Here is a 21,069-nt window from a genome sequence, read left to right as displayed (position 1 = left end):
TTTCTGGAGCGTGCATTGCGTCATGTCCTTGATCAAGCCCTGCTCGAGGAGCAGGAGCAGGAAGATGAGGAAGTCGCAATGTTGGATGAATTCCCAATGGGTGCTACTCCATCTGAGACAAATAAACAGCAGGAGTCTGAAGAGGAGTCAGAGGAGGATGGTGCTGGGGGGATAAGGAGGAGCAAGAAGAGCATGCTTTAAACCTTTCTGGGATCCCTGGTGTTATCTGTGGATGGGGGGAGGAGAACGAGGACGACATTATCCTGGATGATGAGCTGGAAGCAGGCCACTACACCGCTTCCAGTTTAGTGCAAATGGGGGCCTTCATGCTCCAGTGTTTTAAGGGGGACCCCCGTATAAAATGCATAAAGGCCAAGGACCAGTACTGGGTGGTAACATACTTAGACCCCCGGTACAAACATAAAATGGCGGAAATGTTACCACAATCACAGAGGGCGGTCAGAATGCAGCGCTTCCAGGCCTTACTGCGGGAAATGCTGCATTCTACTTTTGCGTGTGCTGGCAGAGGAATTTCCAGTCACAGAGAGACAGTTGCGGGTAGCAATCCAACAGCACCTGCAAGAAGAGAGCAGTTTGAAGATGTCTTGGTCACTTGGGCATCAGCAGTAACCAGCATGGGTTTACAAATGGGCGTTCTTGTCAAACCAATCTCTTAACATTCTATGAGGAGGTGAGCTGTGAGCTAGATAGGGGCAGACCAGTGGATGTGGTGTACCTAGATTTTGCTAAGGCGTTTGATACAGTTCCACATAAGCGATTAATTTATAAAATAAGGTCTGCAGGTATCGACAGCAGGGTTTGCTCTTGGATACGGAACTGGCTAAAAGGGCATGTCCAAAGGGTGGTAATAAACAGCGCATACTCAGACTGGTCTGAGGTAGTAAGCGGGGTCCCCCAAGGCTCAGTCCTGGGACCAACCTTGTTCAATTTATTAATAAACAGCATTGAGGACGGGATCAGTAGTTCGATATCGGTTTTTGCAGATGACACAAAATTGATCAGGGCAATAACTGCACAGCATGAAGCAGATATCCTACAGGATGACCTGGACAAAATAACGGAGTGGGCAACGGCTTGGCAAATGAGGTTTAACGTGGAGAAGTGTAAGGTTTTGCACTTGGGGACTAGAAACATAAAAGCACAATACACATTAGGAGGGGAACCCTTGGGGGAATCAAAAATGGAGAAAGATCTGGGAGTCTTGGTTGATGAGAGACTAGGCAACAGCATGCAATGTCAAGCGGCAGGGCTCACAGAATATTAGCATGCATAAAGAAAGGGATGTATTCCAGAGATAAGTCTATAATCCTTCCACTTTATAAAACTCTGGTCCGACCGCATCTGGAGTATTCTGTCCAGTTCTGGTCGCCAGTCCTCAGGAGGGATGTGTTGGAGCTGGAGAGAGTCCAGAGAAGGGCAACTAAACTGATTAGGGGATTGGAGGACCTTGATTATGAAGAGCGTCTGAAATCGCTTGATTTATTCTCCCTGGAGATAAGATGCCTGTGGGGGGACATGATAGCAATTTTTAAATATCTCAATGGGGATCTCAGCTTAGAAAAAAAGCTGTTCAGTCGAAGGGATTGCATGAAGACTTGGGGGCATACAATGCGATTAGAGGAGAAGCGTTTTAACCTCAGGCAACGTGGGGGGTTCTTTACTGTTAGGGCTACAAGATTGTGGAATTCTCTACCACAAGAGGTGGTTTCTGCGGGTAGTATGGTGGCTTTCAAAAGACTATTAGACGTACATCTCAAGGATCAGAACATTCAGGGGTATGTGAGATGATTACAGCCGCACACACCTACACAGGTTGAACTGGATGGACTGTTGTCTTTATTCAACCTCACTTACTATGTAACTATGTATATTAAACTTCAGATCCTTCTTTCAGCCGAACCATCGACAGCTGTACTCCGGATCCAGCAACAAGGAACGCCTACATTGGGTTAACGGCCGATGTGGACGCTCTGAGGAGTGATGAACCCCTGGACTACTGGATGGGCAGGCTTGACCTCTGGCCAGAGCTTGCACAATTTGCAATGGAAATGTTGGCTTGCCCCCCCCCCCCGTCCAGTGTCCTGTCCGAAAGGACATTCAGCGCAGCAGGGGGGATCGTGACCGATAAGCGCACTCGCCTAGCTCATGACAGTGTAGACTACCTCACATTTATAAAAATTAATGAGGCATGGATCTCTGAGAAATTCAACACATGCGACCAGTAGACCATGTTTCACTGAAATTCCTCATGCCAGGCCACAAATATCCGCCAGACCGCCATCCACCCACTTCCTGGTCCTTGGCTTCACTAGACAAGAGCACGGTCGCCCAGGCGGGACTTTATATGAGGTTGCCACAATAGTCATGAAGAGTCAAAGAGTAAAATTTATTAGTAGAGTAAAAGCATACAATGGATATAAATGTATAGCCATAAGCATAGTTACAAAACACTACATACAACGGCATAAAAGGCATTTCATGTCCATTGAATGGCAAATTTTTGGGGCCTTTCAGGGCCGACAATAATTTTTTCTGTCAATGCCTAATGTACCTCCAACCATCAAATACACTACGTTCTTTGCTGTCAGTTAAACCCATGTGGGCTAATTTTTGGGGCCAATACTGGCCGACACTTACTTCTGTATCCTGTGAACGCCTAATGTACCTTCAGCCACAGAATACTACCTTCTTAGCTGTCAGGTAAACGCATGTGGGCTAATTTTTGGGGCCTGGAATGGCCGACACTTCTTTATCCTGTGAATGCCTAATTTTTCAGACTGGAATTGAAAATCAATGGGTCTGTAAAGGTTCTGCCAAATTGTGGAATGGATGCGGACCCATTTTACAGATGTGTGAATGGACCCTATATGTATTAGACATGTATTTATCGGCTGCTGTCAGTTCTGGCTGATTTATGAAAAAAAAAAAAAAAATTTAGGGCAACTTTTTCAATTGCAATACTTCTGTTATGACATTGTCAATGTGCTGGGACTATTTGTGCACAGCTAGTACGTCTTTTGTGGCTGCAAATATGACCTAAATGTTTTTAAAGGTCGCCTCCCATTAAAGTCAATGGGGCTGCCGCGAACTTGCGGTTCGCGGACTTTTGAGAAAATTTGCAGCTGACGTTCGCAAACCGTCCTGGCCGATGTTCGTCCATCTCTAGTGGTGATCAGGGAGATAAAAGGCCTGAGGGATAATACTAAGGGACTTTCTACACATCCCTTCTGCTCATAGCCAATATTACAGTACCTGGGATCCACCTCTACACAATTTCCAAGTTTAAGAATTAATAAGAATGTGAAATAATTGTGCAATTGTAGCACCCTCTAGTATGAGAGTAGAAAAAATATACTCTGACTCATACCTAGCCTGTGAGTCTGTAATTGAGTCAGGGTTATTAGAGGTTAGGCCAGCATGACTCATACAGGCAGCCCTCTAGTACCACCCCCTGGCTCTGGAAAGCTGGAGAACATTCTGGAAGAAGTGGGCAGAGGTGATGAGGAGCTGTCTGCATATTTAGGGGTCCTTAGCCAATTTTTAGGAGTGGGCCTAGCAGGGGACTAAGGAGCCCTTAAATAGGAATGTGGCATGCTGGAAGGGAGGTTGGGGGAAAATTGAGAAGCAGTGCTGAGGGAGGCTGTCAGTGGCCCTTGAGGGACACTTGCCGGGGAGGGGTGTTACCTCAGGCTGGAGCTCGGGTGGCTGGCCTGAATGGATCCTACCACAGGAAGCAGTTAGAGGATAGCCTTCTGGAGAGGCAGCAGGAGTAAAGAGAGACAGTGAGTAGATCAGAACGGTGAGCAGTGGCAGCCCGTGCATAGGGGGCGCCAGGGCGCCGCCCCCCTACCCCTAAAAAAAAGAAAAAAAAAAAAGAAAAAAAAATGACAAAGCGAACAAATAAAGTTTTACAAAAAAAAAAATTGGGTTCGCCGGCCTTTGTAATGGAAGTGGTGGCTAGGGGGGGGGGTGGGGTTACGTCCCAGAAGAGGCGCCGATCGGCAGCCTTCTGGGGGCGTAACCCGATCGCAAGTCCTTGCGATTGGACACCCCCACTTTCGGATATCCTGGCTGTGATTGGTCCAGTCTCCAGCCTGGACCAATCATCATCCAGGACATCCGATCCCTGACATCACAATGGGGGCGGTGCCGGTGCGTGAGTCAGTCACTCACCGTCCCCGCCGCTCGGAGGACGAGGGAGAAGCCGCTCTCCTTCCCGCCGCCGCCGCAGAGAGGACGGACTGGATCGAGGAGGGAAGAATCCGCCGCCGCCGCCGCCAGGTAAGTGCATTAAATTGAAGGGAGCACGCACGCTGCACTCTGCATTGATTGGGGGACAATGCTGTGGGCACTCTGCATTTATTGGGGTACATTGCTGTGGCACTCTGCATTTATTGGGGTACATTGCTGTGGCACTCTGCATTTATTGGGGTACAATGCTGTGGGCACTCTGCATTGATTGGGGGACAATGCTGTGGGCACTCTGCATTTATTGGGGTACAATGCTGTGGGCACTCTGCATTGATTGGGGGACAATGCTGTGGGCACTCTGCATTGATTGGGGGACAATGCTGTGGGCACTCTGCATTTATTGGGGGACAATGCTGTGGGCACTCTGCATTTATTGGGGTACAATGCTGTGGCGCTCTGCAATCATTGGTGTACAATGCTGTGGCACTCTGCAATCATTGGGGTACAATTCTGTGGCACTCTGCAATCATTGGGGTACAATTCTGTGGCACTCTGCAATCATTGGGGTATAATTCTGTGGCACTCTGCAATCATTGGGGTACAATTCTGTGGCGCTCTGTATTTATTGGGGTACAATGCTGTGGCGCTCTGCATTTATTGGGGTACAATGCTGTGGGCACTCTGCATTTATTGGGGTACAATGCTGTGGGCACTCTGCAATCATTGGGGTACAATGCTGTGGCACTCTGCAATCATTGGGGTACAATTCTGTGGCACTCTGCAATCATTGGGGTACAATTCTGTGGCACTCTGTAATCATTGGGGTACAATTCTGTGGCACTCTGCAATCATTGGGGTACAATGCTGTGGGCACTCTGCAATCATTGGGGGACAATGCTGTGGGCACTCTGCAATCATTGGGGACAATGCTGTGGCGCTCTGCAGTGATTGGGGACAATGCTGTGGCGCTCTGAATTGAAAGGGGCATGCACGCTGAACTCTGCATTGTGGGGGCACAGCACAGTGTTCATTGCATTGAAGGGGGCACAGCACAGTGTTAATTGCATTGAAGGGGGCACAGCTTCAAAGTCATGCAATTTTTTTACTGCGTTTTTTGGCGCGAAGCAATACCTATTACATTTTTCTTTTTGCGCCCCCCCAAAAATTTTGAGCACCAGCCGCCACTGACGGTGAGGGGACAGACAAGGGGAGAGACTGCCAGCTGTAGCAGATTATCTAACCTTGCCCTAGGAAATTTACAGTGGGTCAGTTAGGCAGGACTGTTGCAGAGTGTCAGTCAAGAGGACTGGAAAGAAGAAGCAGCCAGGTGGGGCTAGCATTTCTGCAAGCAGTAGAACTGGGCTCAGTCTCTACAGGAAAGCAGAAGGTGTTGTAAGGTGCAGTTCACTCCCCAAGTGCTATTTCCCAAGAGACAGAGTTCATAGCCTGTATGGGGCTTTTGCTAAGCTTATATAGAGACTGTTAGTTCCAGAAAACAGGAGTAAATCCAGCAGAGCTGTACAAGGATCAAGTCTGTGCAGGAGGAAGAAGAGGAGCTGTAAATAGAGAGGAAGCTGTCCCTGGAATATCTGTTGTTGTCAAGTTCGGCATCCCATAATCCCTAACCCCATCTAAATGATCCTCCTCTTACAAAATGAACACCAAACAAAGCTCAATGACAGTTCTTCTGTGTCTGGATGCATGTTGAAAAATGCTAGGTGACTGGCTGTACAGCAGAGGGGAACCCTGACTTTTGCAACTCCTACAGGGCTAGTGCTACACAATATTGACAGTGTGGTTTGTGGTTAATAATTGATGTTATGATTGTCTGTGTTTCATGTACAGTGTTACATGTACAATAAAATTGTTTTTTTATAATGCATTCCTCTAAATTTTTGGGATACATTTTTTATAGAGAACCAGTTATGTAATGGTTTGAATTTTAGCCCATAAATAGTTTATTTTTTTATTTTTCATGTATTTCAATATAACATGGTAATGAGCCAGTTTTGGAGTATCGCCTACTTTCCTTTAACTATATACATTATGTCCAGAGAATGCAGTAACAGCCATGAACTTGTATTTGTTTTTTAAAGCCAGCTCCTGCCAGTGATGTAAAAGCGATCACTTTTACAGTACTGGCAGTGGGGCACCCCTCTAGCTTTCCTGCCAGACTGCCTCCCCCATGACTTTCAGGCTCTTCTGCTCTTCTTGTCCCTAATGTATTGCTTACTCTAAACTGATGAGCTGTAGAAAAATTTAATGCATTGCCTATTGATAACTTTGGGTACTATCATTTTCTCATCATTTTCACGAGTGCACAATATTGAGGCTTGACATATTTGGTATCTATTTACTCCACACTACCTCTTCTTGGGGATTCAATTGTGTTTGTCTGCACTAAAATTCATGTTAGTGTGTTTTGTTTACTGAAACTATAGCTTTGATAACGAGTTGGGAAAATTTCCTGCAACATAAAAAATTGCAACTACCATCTTTTTATTCTACAGGGCCTCTGCTTTCAGAAAATCTAAAATGTTCTGGGAGTCATTTTATACCAATAAATGCAAATGTAATATGTGTGCAAAAAAAAAATGTCCTAGAGGGTCATTAATCAAACAAACACAACTGTTTAAATAAATCTACAGTGGGTTAGGTAAATAGTGCTGCTCAGAATTGGACTGTATCTACAGTTTCTTTTGATAAATTTCAGTCACAGTTTTGTAGTTTTCTTACCCATACATTGCAGTAAACGGGTGTCATAGTAGTAGCCATGTTTGCAGTAGCATTCATAGCTGGGTTGCGTGTTCACACATTTTCCTTCTTTGCAGATTTCTTGCCCAAACAGTTCACACTCATCAATATCTAGAAAAAAAATGAAATGTTGTATTAATATTTAATTATTATTATTAATTTTCTGTCTTCCGATCTCTTCCCATGGCTATCTGAAAATGTTTTTTAATTTGTATTCTTAACCACTTCTGGATCAGAAGATTTTCCCCCTCAATAACCAGGCCATATTTTGCGATTCGGCACTGCTTTACTTTAACGGACAATTGCGCGGTCGTGCGATGATGTACTTAATGAAAATTGATGTCCTTTTTTCCAACAAATATAGCTTTCTTTTGGTGGTATTTGATCACCTGTGTGATTTTTATTTTTTGTGCTATAAGCAAAAAAAGAGCGACAATTCTGAAAAAAAAAAAAACAACTGTCCAGTTCTGGTCGCCGGTACTCAGGAGGGATGTGTTGGAGCTGGAGAAAGTCCAGAGAAGGGCAACTAAACAAATTAGGGGATTGGAGGACCTTAATTATGAAGAGCGTCTGCAATCGCTTGATTTATTCTCCCTGGAGAAGAGACGCCTGAGAGGGGACATGATAGCAATTTATAAATATCTCAATGGTGATCTCGGCATAGAAAAAAAGCTATTCAGTCGGAAGGATTGCATGAGGACTAGAGGGCATACAATGCGATTAGAGGAGAAGCGTTTTAACCTCAGGCAACGTGGGGGGCTCTTTACTGTTAGGGGTACAAGATTGTGGAATTCTCTACCACAAGAGGTGGTTTCTGTGGGAAGTATGGTGGCTTTCAAAAGACTCTTAGACGTACATCTCAAAAATCAGAACATTCAGGGGTATGTGAGATGATTACAGCCGCACACACCTACACAGGTTGAACTGGATGGACTGTTGTCTTTATTCAACCTCACTTACTATGTAACTATGTATATTAAACTTTAGATCCTTCTTTCAGCCGAACCATCGACAGCTGTACTCCGGATCCAGCAACAAGGAACGCCTACATTGGGTTAACGGCCGATGTGGACACATACACCTACACAGGTTGAACTAGATGGACTATTGTCTTTATTCAACCTCACCAACTAGAGGCGTAACTAGAACCTTCAGGGCCCCGGTGCAAGAAACCATGAAGGGCCCCCCAGACCCCTGGCTGGGGCCCTTCCCTTCAAGCTTGGGGCTCTTCCCACTGATCCTGTGGCCCTTTACTCTCGTTGCCGTTCCCTTTATTATGGTCCCACAGCGGGACCCTTTCACAAGATCTGCAGTGGGCCCCCTTCCTGCCATCTTGGGTCCTCCCCTTGGTGGTTGAATGCCAGGGCCCGGTTGCAAGTGTGACCTTTGCGATCCTGCTAGTTCATCCACTGGTGTCAGTAGTTTTTATTTTTTGGTATTTTAATTGTATTATTTTTATCATTTTATTATTTTTTTTTTTTACAATGTCACTGACTATGACTCTGTCCATTCAGAAAAGGGAGAAGCAAGTAAATTACATATTTACCGACCCCTTCCTGGTTCTCTATTGTGTGATCCCATCCTACCCTATTCAGGTGTACAGGGGAGCCGCACAGGCCCCCCTGGAGCATGGGGCCCGGTTGTAATTGCAACCCCTGCAACCCCTATAGTTACGCCCCTGTCACCAACTATGTAACTATGTAAATATTTTTCACATTCTGCTATATAACATTCTCAAAAAAAAAAAAAAAAAAAAATCTAATTTTTTTAACATTCTAGGTCAATTTGTTTTCTGCTACATATTTTTAATAAAAAAAAAAATCGCAATAAGCGTATTTTGATTGGTTTGCGCATAAGTTATTGCGTCTACTAACTCCGGGAAATATTTATGTCATTTTTATTGGTTTTTTGTTTGTTACTAGTAATGGCGGTGATCTGCGATTTTTAGCAGAACTGCGACATTGCGGCGGACAGATCGGACCCCTAACTGACATTTTTGACACTTTTGGGGGGACCAGTGACATTACTACAGTAATCAGAGCTATAAATATGCACTGTTACTGTAATAATGACACTGGCAGGGAAGGGGTTAACATTGTGGGTGATCAGGGGGTTAAATGTGAGCCTAGGGGAGTGATTCTAACTGTGGGGGGGGGGAGGCGTGGTTTCTGAAATGACCATAGAGACCTGTGATCCTATATAGAAGGATCACAGGGGCTCTATGACCACTCCAGGGAGAAGAACGCTCAGCTGTGTTTACAACAGCTGACCGTTCTTGTCTCTCGTCGAGGAACGATCACGGGTGTCAGGCGGCAATCAGAGCCACCTGACCTGTGCATCAGCTTCCCTTCTGCCGACTGGGGGCCGGCAGCGTGCACTCGCCCCCTAGCTCCCTGCTCGCGATGGACATAGCCCCACGTCGGTTTGCCTGGGGAAGCCACACTGCCGCAGTAAATACACAGCGTGTGGTCTGCAACCGGTTAATGACCCTAAATCACTTTCTTCCCTATGAAGCTGCTAAAAATGTAACCGCAAATTATCTACAACTTTCACCACTGACATACAATTTTCATTTACCATTTGTTATACTACAAAATAAAGCTAGTAATCTAATTACCAGCCAAAAGGTTTAAAAATCAGCTTTGAATTTTTATAAGGTTCTTGTATGTACCATTTTTAACCGTAATTACAGTGCATCCGAAAAGTATTCACAGTGCTTCACTTTTTCCACATTTTGTTATGTTACAGCCTTTTTTGTTTGTTCTTTGTTTTTTTTGGAAAATGATTGTTACTGAACTTTCCCAAAAGAATACAAAGAGAAATACAAAAAATAAGGGAAACCCCAACTTTCTAGATACAAAAATGACATAACATATAGGCCCACACCCCCCCTCCCCATCCCATTGGTGCAATACTCCATAAACACATAAAAAATTGTTCAAACATAAAATGTCCTACCTCCAGCCATATCTCTGTATCAGAAAATTATTACATGTGGACAACCAGAAAGATAAACCATAATGATTCCATTACTGAGCAATACTTACATTCTTCTTGCATGCGCCTGTGCCATTAACTGATCCTCATTAGAAAGTGAATCGATCCAGGGTATTTGTGGCCAATATCCAACATTGCCACACCTTTTCAAATTTATTGGGGCAATCTCTACTTAAGTATATGGCCTTACACAGAGGTAAAGCTTTATTTATAAGGCTCTTCCAGAAGGACAGGGAAGGGGCCACTGGCTTCTTCCAATGAAGCAAGATGGCCTTGCGTGCATAAAACAGAGAGAGCGACAGCAGAGTTATCTGCGCCTGACGTGGTACCACCCCCTCAACTAAGCCCATCAAACACACTGAGATGGCCATGGGAACTGGAACAAGAATCAGGTCCTGAAGAGTCCTGAGAACCCCCGTCCAGAACTCACGTTATCCGCGGACACTGCCAGATATGATTGAAATCTGCAGGGGATGCAGTGCATCGCCAACATTCCCCCGAGCCCGAGCCATACATGGTGGCAATTCTTGCAGGGGTCTAGTAGGCTCTATGGAGTAGTTTAAATTGAATATATCAGTCCATTGCTGACACCAGAGTCCGGAACAAGTAGTCCCACATATCATCCCACTCATCCCCTTGGAGATTGGGCACCGATACAGACCATCTGTCCCTACATGTAACTAACACCTTTTGGCCTTTTACTAAACAGTTCTTTATAAACCTTAGAAAGGGGTTTATGTATCAACTCGTTTTGTAATAGGCTCTCTAGGGGTGAGGATTTGATTTAACTGCTTAATACCCACACCACTGAGTCAAATTGAGCTAGCTTAGGGTTAAACCATAATGGGGCATCCAGGTGCATAACCCAGGTCTTTAGTTTGCCTCAATGCCTGTACCTTATCCCAGGCTCACAAAGTAAAACACATCGACCCCATTAACGGAAACACCGCCGGGCCTCTATATACCATGTAGAAAAGGCTCTCGTATGATCCCAGGATAGCTGCCTCCAGCACAGTCGCTGCATCCCCATCATCCCTCATCAACCAACGCCTCGCAACCAACATCTGACCAGCCAGGAAATATTTGAAAAGGCCGGGAGTGCTAGGCCTCCCTGCCCAAGAGGCTCTTGAAGGGTATGAAGCCATATCCTGGAATGAGACTCTCATAGAAAGGAGTTAAACATACTATTAATTCGTCTGAAGTATGAGTAGGGAACCCTAGTCGGGGAATTACGCACAAGGTACAAAAATACTGTTAGGATTTTCATCTTTATGAGGCCTATCAATGAGAGGGGTAAGTGTGCCCCGAGCTGCGTCTTAACGCTAGAGAGCATAGAGAGTAAGTTTAGTGACATGTAGTCACCCACTCTGGGTAAGATGTTAATACCGAGATACCTATATCCCGAGACCCAGGGTACTTGAACTGCCCCTGTCGCCTGAGTCCGAGCGCTCGCATTAATGGGCATCATACAGGACTTCTCACAATTTACCCGTAGTCCGGAAAAACCCACAAATGTCTCCAAGATCCTGAAGACAGCCTCAAGGGACTGTCCAGGATCCTGTAGGAACAGGAGCAGGTCATCCGCATGGGGGGGATGCATTCACGTATATTCCCAACCCTAAGTGCTCTTACCGCCGGAAACTATACAGAGCAATGGCAATCGGCTCTATTGCAAGAGCGAATAGGATGGGGGAGAGCGGACACCCTTGCCGTGTCACCCTTCCTACCGGGAACTGAGGAGAGACCGTTATGTTACAGTCTTATTCCAAGATGGATTACATTCAAGATTTTCCTCAAAATTCCTCAAACAATACCTAACAATGACAACATGAAAGAAGTTTGTTTGAAATCTTTGTAAATTTATTAAAAATAAAAAATGAAAAAAATCACATGTACTTAAGTATTCAAAGCCTTTGCCATGGCACTCAAAATTGAGCTCAGATGAATCCTGTTTCCACTGATCATCTTTATGATGTTTCTACAAGTTGTTTTGGAAAGACACACCTGTCTATATAAGTTCCCACAGTTAACAGTGCATGTCAGAGTACAAACTAAGCCATGAAGTCCAAGGAATTGTATGTAGACCTCTGAGACAGGATTGTATTGAGGCACAGATCTGGGGAAGGGTACAGAAACATTTCTGCAGCATTGAAGGTCCCAGTAAGAACAGTGGTCTCCATCATCTGTAAATGGAAGAAGTTTCGAACCACCAGGACTCATCCTAAAGCGGGTCGCCTGGCCAAACTGAGCAATCAGGGGAGAAGGGCCTTAGTCATAGAGGTGACCAAGAACCCGATGGTCACTCTGACAGAGCTCTAGCGTTTCCCCTGTGGAGAGAGGAGAACCTTTCAGAAGAACAACCATCTTTGCAGCACTCCACCAGTGGTAGAGTGGCCAGACCGAAGCCACACCTTAGTAAAAGGTACATGACAGCCCGCCTGGAGTTTGCCAAAAGGTACCTGAAGGACTCTCAGACCATGAGAAACAAAATTCTCTGGTCTGATGAAATAAACCCCTGTTTTTAACGCATACCGTTAGACAGGTTAATTCGGTTGGTAAGCAAACTGGTCGGTGAGTTAAGCTGGGAATTTTTCTGGTTTAGTCTTGCATGTGTTGGCCTTCCATGTGCTCCTTGCTGTGAAGGCCAGTTATAGGTAGGGGCAGGGGCCATTTTGTTTGTTATTGATGTATACTGGTGAGGGGGCACACTGTACGCCTTTGCTGCCATTGTGCTATGTGCTGAGCGCCCATTGTGCCCCTGTGCCTTTAAGGGGGATTAGGCCATACTCCAGGCCCACCTGCCCCCTATCTATTCATTAGAATGCATGTGCTCTCACTGTGGAGACTCTCGTATATTTACAGGACTGCAGGTAATACAGGGTGCTGTGAAGTGGCCCTGCAGCTTACGCATGCATTTGCAAATGTGTGCTAACTAAACCCCTGTTTTTAACGCAAACTGTTAGACAGGTTAATTTGGTTGGTAAGCAAACTGGTTGGGTTGAGTTGAGCTGGGAATTTTTCTTGTTTTGTCTTGCATGAGTTGGCCTTCCATGTGCTCCTTGCAGTGAGGGACAGTTATAGGTAGGGGCAGAGGCCATTGTGTTTGTTTCTGATGAAACAAAGATTGAACCCTTTGACCTGAATGGCAAGTGTCATATCTGGAGGAAACCAGACACCGATCATCAACTGGCCATTACCATTTCTACAGTGAAGCAGGGTTGTGGCAGCATCATGCTGTGGAAATGTTTTTCAGCAACAGGAGCTGGGAGACTAGTCAGGACCAATGGAAAGATTAATGCAACAATGTACAGAGATATCCTTGATGAAAACCTGCTCTCTGTTCCTCAGACTGGGGTGAAGGTTCATCTTCCAACAGGACAATGACCCTAAGCATACAGCCAAGAAAACAAAGTAGTGGCTACGGGACTACTCTGTGAATGTCCTTCAATGGCCCAGCCAGAGCCCAGACTTGAACCCGATTGAACATCTCTGGAGAGATCTGAAAATGGCTGTGCACCACCGCTCCCCATCCAACCTGATGGCGCTTAAGAGGTCGTGCAAAGAAGAATGAGAGAAACTGCCCAAAAAAAGGTGTGTCAAGCCTCATACTCAAAAAGACTTGAGGCTGCAATTTGTGCCAAAAGTGCTTTAACAAATTATTGAGCAAAAGCTGTGAATACTTATGTACATGTGATTTTTTTTTTTTTTTTTTAATTTTTAAGTTTTAACTTTAAAACCACTTTAAATGTCATGCTTGCTGTTGTGTATTTGTTAAGTTCTGTGTTTTGCCATTTTAATATTTGACTCCCTTCCTATTCGGCACTGTGCTACTTTAACTGGCAATTGCACAGTCATGCAATGCTGTACCCAAACTAAATTTAAATCATTTTTTCCACACACATAGAGCCTTCTTTAGGTGGTATTTGATCACCACTGGGTTTTTTATTTATTGCGATATATACAGAAAAATGCCCAAAATTTAAAAGAAAAACTAATTATTTAATGAATTTTGGCCAAAATGTATTTTGCTGTATGTCTTTGGTAAAAAAAAAAAAGATCCCAATCCCAAGCCATAGTGCGGAGGACAATCTGACACTAACTGACGCTGGGGGGACCTGACTAACTGCCACTGACATAACCAGTGCTAACAATATACACTGCACTAATGACACTGGCTGGGAAGGGTTTATCATTTAGGGTGATCAAGTGGTTTAATGTGTGCCTAACAAGGTTTAGTGTGTGCATTGTGTGATGCTTTTACTGAGCAATGGGAGAAAAAAAAGGTGCATTGCTGCTTTACCAACACAGAACTCTCTTCTGTCATTGGTTTAGCCAATCATCGGGTGCCAGCCATAAATCCTGTATAATAATCATGAGCAGTGTACCTTTCGCCCATCAGAGCCCTTCAGCAGTGTACTGGTTGTCCATCAGCAGTGTACATTGCCCATCAATGCCGTCATCAGCAGTGTACCTGTCACACATTGTCCATCAGTGCCCATCAGCAGTGTACCTGTCACACATCATTCATCAGTGCCCATCAGCAGTGTACCTGTCGCACATCACCTATCAGTCCAGCAATCAGTAGTGTACCTGTCACACATCGCCCATCAGTGTCCATTAGCAGTGTACCTGTCGCACATCATCCATCAATGCCGCCATCAGCAGAGTACCCGCCCTACAGCCGCCCATCAGCAGAGTACCTGTCCTATAGCTGCCCATCGGCAGAATACCCGTCCTACAGCCGCCCATCAGCAGAGTACCCATCCTACAGCCACCCATTAGCAGAGTACCCGTCCTACAGTTGCCCATCAGCAGAGTACCAGTCCTACAGCCGCCCATTAGCAGAGTACCTGTCCAGGTGTCACCAGAGCCAGCCATGTCCAAAACGTTTTGCACTAGTGAGGAGGCATTTCAAATCCTCAGTATGATGGATGAGAGCAGCGGGAAGCTCTCACCGTTCGATTCAGTGTACGAACCCGTCGAAAGTAGTGGTTCAGCAACCGAATCGGAGGAGGAAAGGGTCCCTCCTTAAAGGATAAGGCACTCTGAAAACCAGGCAGCCACCAGTAGCGCCGTACACCCCAATGGTGAATCAGCAAGCACCAATGGCGCTAGACCCCTGGATGAGAGGCCCAGTACCAGCACAGGAATATCATATCAGACCCCATAAATTAGGGCCCATACAACACTCCCAGACTCTCTTGCAAACCTATTATGGCTGCCCCCTCCAACTCAGGATGAGCAAGTATTTTCCCTCTTTAACCGCACAGTGAGGTATGCAGACCACCACTGAAAATTTTTCAAAAATAGATTTTTTTTTTTTTACTTATTTTTGCTTATTTTTTTCATCCTGGGCCCATTTGTTTGAATAGAGATGTCTCACAGTGGAGGAGTCCAAAATATTTTTTGGCCTCGCAATTAACAGCTTACAAAAAAATGAAGTACATGCTTACTGGTCCACCTTTCCCATCTATGCCCATTTATTCTGCTGTATTGCCCAGGTCACGCTATGAAATGATCATGTGTTTCCTTCATTTCAGTGACAATACCCAGTGTCCTCCCCATGATCATCCTGGCTATAAAAAACTATACATAATTCGCCCCTAATTAATTAATTTTCTCAGGGATTTGCTGAACTTTATGTCCCTGACCAAAACATCTGTGTGGATGAGTCCCTTATCCACTTCACTGGCCGGCTGGGAATCAAGCAATACATTCCAAGTAAAAGCACCAGATATGGAATAAAGCTCTACAAGCTTTGTAAAAGTGCCACAGGATATTTGTATGCATTCAGAACGTATGGAGGCAAAGATTCCCAGCTCAGCCCCCTGAGTGCCCAACCTCCATCGGCACAAATGGAAAAATTGTCTGGGATCTGACATTTACACTTTTTTTCTTCATCTTGGGAGACAGAGCCATAAATCATAACATATGGGTTATATAGCCACCTACAGGTGAAATACACTGGCAACCAATCAGAAGGGATGTTCCCCTATATAACCCCTCCCACACAGGAAGTACCTCAGTTGTTTCCCCAGTGTCTAAAGGTGCTGGTCACGGTGGAGAGTCTCTCCACATTTTTCTTCAAAGAAGAAATAAGATATGCTATATACCCCAATCAAAGATCACTGAATCTAAGGGGTTTAGATAACAGATCCATCTAAAACAGTCAATGGATTAAAAAAATGATACCTGAGCCTCGGGAAGCAGATGCGAGGTTTTGCCTGTAATGCTGTCCTTTTTAGGTGCAGGACCTTGGGATTAGGACCCTTGGAATACCAAACCCCAAAGGCTCTCCACGCAGGGTGCTCTACAGGTCCAAGGTCGTGGCACCTCTAAAACAAGGGGACCCAGTCCTTGAAGGTCGCCAAGACAAAGCTCGCCGTGATGGGTGAAGATTTGATTTCTGTTTCAAACAGAATTCTGCGGCAGGACTGCTGAGTCCAATTTAAAATATTTACACATACAGCAAACCTTGAAGGTAAAATTGCTGGCATGATTGCAGATTGTAAAAATTGTATGCACTGTTCCCTTTAAAAGATAACAGAGACCGAGTGCCATGTGAGTCTCTGCATGAGACTATGGATGTTAAGCCTAGGCAAAATACATCTTGTTAAGCATTATTTCTTTGCTTGTTTTTCTGACACACTGTTTTTACCCTGTGATGATCACCTGAAAGATATCAGCTGTGACAAACCAATGTGTGCGTGAGACTGTGTATGTTAAGCTATGTAAAATACATCTTGTTGAAAGCTTTGGCCTTTCCTCAGGGACTAAATGTGCCAGTTATGATTATATGAGCTTGTGCAGTTGTGGGATTGATGCAAAATTTGTTTTAAAATTATTTCTTTGCCTATTGTGATTACACTGTTTTTTTGCCCTGGGCTGATCACCTAAAATGTATCAGCTGTGACAAACAAAATTCAGCCTAAGCTGCTCTCACCCCATGTGGTTGCTGTTTTCACCTTGGCGCATAAGCGTCTGCATGTTCGTCTCCTCCCTGGATAAAATGGCTGTGGTAAAGGCCCATTCGTGCACGCGCAAGAATCTTCGCCTTTTAAAACAGGCGTACGCCACATGGAGGGCGTGTTTGAACGTGATTGGCTAACTGTATCCATTGAGTAACTGTATCCAACGCGCTAGCCCTGTCAGAGGCTGAAGGGGACACAGAGCAGCAGCAGCTGGGTTGCGTGAGTCACTGTGGGTGTATGTTACTGGCACAAACAGGTCCTGTATCTTGGGCTAATCAGTGTTGTGTGTGATAAGCTGTATAAGCTTGGCACAAGCCTTGAGTACACTGAAGTTAGTACCTCAAGTTTGTCTTGCTATAAAGAAATGTCTGCCTGAAAAAGGGCTGGGGGGGGGGGGGGGCACAGTTGGAAGAGACACTGTGATGCCACCGCCAGGCCTTGAAGGTCCTAGCCATGCTTTCTATGTGTCTACTCCCCCTGAAGAGCCAGAGGCGACTAGCCAATCTGAGCTATTACGGTTGTCAGGCGTAGTAGCTACTCCAGGTGCTTCTGCCTCAATCTCAGCAAAAGAGGGGTGAAGCTGAAGGGGGGGGGGGTGGCCCAAGGGAAATTGGAGCAATCCCCTTGCAGATATATAATATCTATACAGATAAGAAAATGTTGCTTATGTTGCTACTTGCCAGAGTAGGAGCCAGTGTTTTTTCTATCTATAGATAAAAGGAAAAAAATAGATCTTACCTTGTTTCCAAACACAACAGAACTGCATCCCAGCAAGCCCCAAACTTACTGACCTCTTTTTAAAGTGTGCAAGCTGAAAAGCAACCTGAACACACCCCATCGATCAATGGTAATGACAGGTGTAGATAATCAACCATAAACAGTTCAATAGGAGGCCACCCTGAGAGATGCGGCGCGAGGTGCCGGCCCCCCACAGCCACACAACACCACTCCAAGTCAGGAAGTTTGCGAGTGCAGCCCTGACAGTGGGCGTGTCAACGAAAGGGGTGGAGGGTGACTCTAATCCATATCCATGAATCGATAGAGCCGGAATGGGGGGGGGGAGGGGAGGAGCGGCGTCTCGCACCGCAACCAAGCCAGCGCTTGGATGGTGTCATGGAGACATGGAACCTCCCAAAAGATGATGAGGGGGGATGGAAAGGAGGGAAGCTTAAAACCATGGGCAGAAATGCCCTGACACGCCAACTCCCTGCCACGTCATGGCAAGACCGGAACCTCCGATCAGCTGACACCAAAAAGGGAGGCCGTCAATGTAGGAACCAGTGACGGCCCCCGTGCGCTGGATGGAGAGCATGACTCAAGGAACAACTAGCTCCCCCTCGTGGCGCTTGCATGCAAAAGCACCTGAAAAGAAAAAACATACCATGATAAAAAGGAACAAGTGTGTTGCTAAATAGTGTTAGATGGTAGACAAGGACACCGATTAATCCAGACATTATGGCCAACTATCAAATTAGAACATAACTAAAAAAAAAAACAATCAAGACAAGCATAAAATATAAGAATATTGAAAGCAATATAAAACAATAAATGTGACAAACATAAATGGAAAAGTGACAATAAAGAATCTACACTATAGACACATATCTATATATCATTTACAATAAAACGGGACAGACTATATGTTTATGACAGATCGGGAGAAGATTGGTGACATAGTCCTATTACAGGGCATTGAACTCTGAACCTCTAGAGGTGAAACCTTCCAAAAATGGTTTGAATGAAATGATGTCATTAAGCCCTGGTAGTTGAGTAGCCCTAAGTCTAAAAAATCAATTTTTGTTCATGTTGTAATATTATCTTATTCCAATATCCCCCCTCGGAGACCTGGGTGTACACGGTCCAGAATGACAAAAGAAAACCGGGGAAGAGTACCGCCATGAACAATCCCTACATGTCTACCGAGAGGTAGATCAGGGTTGCATAATCTCATACTGGCAACGTGGCGAGAGGCGCGTTGCCAAAATTCAAGTTTGGTCTTTCCCACATAAAAGCAGGAGCAATCACATTGGAGGAGATAGACCACTCCTTTAGTTTTACAATTTGCAAAGTGGCGTGGCTTGTGTATCTCACCATATGGTAAGATTACAGATTTAGAAGTGTTCAAAAAATGTGCAGTAGGTTCAACCTGCCACAGGTGAAAGTGCCTGGCCATTTGCATATGGTTTTCTCTTCTCAATCATTTTATACCACATCCAGGTTCACCTTGGCCCTCTTGGTTGAGCACTGTTCCCTTGGGCTGCATAGGCTTCGTCCGTGGTGGTCCGGTTTGTTTGAGCACCTGAACAAATCATCCTGATATTGGCTTTTAAATTTACATGCAGTGTGTCGTTTTGGTTGAACAGTCTTTATTGGTCAGTATATATTTATTTCTCTTGTATCCAGATTGAAATTGTTAGTCACACCATGTATTAATGTGTTATATATGTATTTTATAGATGCAATTGTACCCATAACCCTTCACCCCTGATGAAGAGAAAACTGTTTGAGTTCTCGAAACACGTTGGATGCCTCTTCACTGTTATATATAGGAATTAGGTTAATGTTGTTCAACTTCTGTAAAATGTTTCACATTCTGCATGATTTTTCATATAGATATGCAATATATTTTCAGTTTTATTATTTACATTGTATTTATTGTTGCCCTTCAAAGTCCCACCTCCTATGGGGTTGTGTTCTGTTTTTTGTCAGCAGTTTCTTTCCAGCCCTTAACACCAATTCTAATATATCAGCCTTTATACAACTCACCTGCAACGAGATCCAACGTCTATGACCATCACAAAATAGACAGGATAACTTGACAGTAGAGGAAGGACAGGCACTTAAAGTACTGGCAGCCAATTCCATGATCACTGTAAAGCCTTCCGATAAAGGGGGCAATATTGTGGTCATGGACAGTGACAAGTAAATCGATATGTGCAATACCATACTCCAAAACAAAAATTGGTACCAGCTAAGTACCAGTACTGAACTTGAAAGATCTATAAAGGAATTTTTTAATTTGATAGATAGGGCATATTCATGACAAATCATTGCCAAAACTACCTGGGTCTTTATTCTCACTGCTCACCCTCGTACACCTACGTCCTGTTCCCTGCCCAAACTTCACAAATATCTTGAAAACCCACCCAGTAGGCCCATTATTTCTGGTAATGGGTCTCTCACGGAAAAATTTATCCACAGTCATCTTCCCTTGCACGTTCTATCTCTCCCCAGTTATATTCAAGACACCATACATTTACTTAAAAATCTTGACAGACTCTACATACTGTAGCAGGGGGCTGGTTAAACAGCTCCAAATGGCGGGGGAAGTGGTTGATGGGATCTATGTTCCTCCACGGTTTCTTAGATTTTTCGATCTAAGGTAAAATCAGTAAAGACGTTATGGTAAAGAGTGCTAGTTCTTTACCCTTTATTAGTAAAGTCTGTTCCGGGGCTGGTTTTACTGGGAATCTGATAGTGCTCTGGGTGGGACAGATTCCCAATTCTGTGGACCATAGTTTGATGGTCTCTGGCTAGGCCTTGATTAAGACAGCTGGACCTGGATCTCAGGGAGAGGGTGGATGTCTCCATTAGAGGAAGCAACTGGGAGCATGGCTGCTTGTCCCTGAAAACTTGGATACCAATGTTTGTTCTGGAAAGGACACTTACCTTTGAACAAGGACTTTAACGGACTACGGACACAGTAAGGCTCAGCTGAGTGGAAGTTTACTTTTGTTTGCTTTGGCCAGGAGCCAGTTTCTTTTGTTATGGACTAGAGTGTGGGTTAAACATGACATTTTTTTCTAAAGAAACTATGAGTGTGTCCCTGCCTTGAGTCTGATCCCCTACAATTGCTGTCTTGGAGTGGGCACAAGACCCAGAGACTGTACCTCTTGCAGTGACATTTTGTTATAAAGAAAGCGTGGCAATACAAGGTGGACCAACCTGCAAGGTCCCAGATGTATGACCTCATTCACCTCACACGGATGTGGTTACAACCAGAGGTCGTCACTCCAGCTCAGATCGTGGAGAGAGTGTTAGTGTATCGCTTTTTGAGAGCCCTTCCCATCCCTATAAAGCGGTTTGCCGGGCGAGCAGATGCTAAAGGACTTTCTTCAGGGGGTAGCACCCAAAG

At 44.8% G+C, this 21,069-nt stretch overlaps 1 protein-coding gene across 2 annotated transcripts in view; it reads right to left on the bottom strand.

The window, feature by feature from the left end:
- Positions 1-21,069, bottom strand: part of LTBP3 (latent transforming growth factor beta binding protein 3) — a 1,036,617-nt gene that overhangs the window by 302,070 nt on the left and 713,478 nt on the right. For both annotated transcript variants that reach the window (XM_082271069.1, XM_082271070.1), the window contains one exon: positions 6,949-7,077. In XM_082271069.1, the coding sequence (XP_082127195.1) occupies positions 6,949-7,077 (129 nt within the window). The remainder of the gene's footprint in view (positions 1-6,948; positions 7,078-21,069) is intronic.

This window comes from Pelophylax lessonae (genome assembly GCF_965119305.1).
Source record: "Pelophylax lessonae genome assembly, chromosome: 10".
NCBI classification, from domain to species: Eukaryota; Metazoa; Chordata; class Amphibia; order Anura; family Ranidae; genus Pelophylax; species Pelophylax lessonae.
This window is presented reverse-complemented; position numbering and strand designations above follow the sequence as displayed.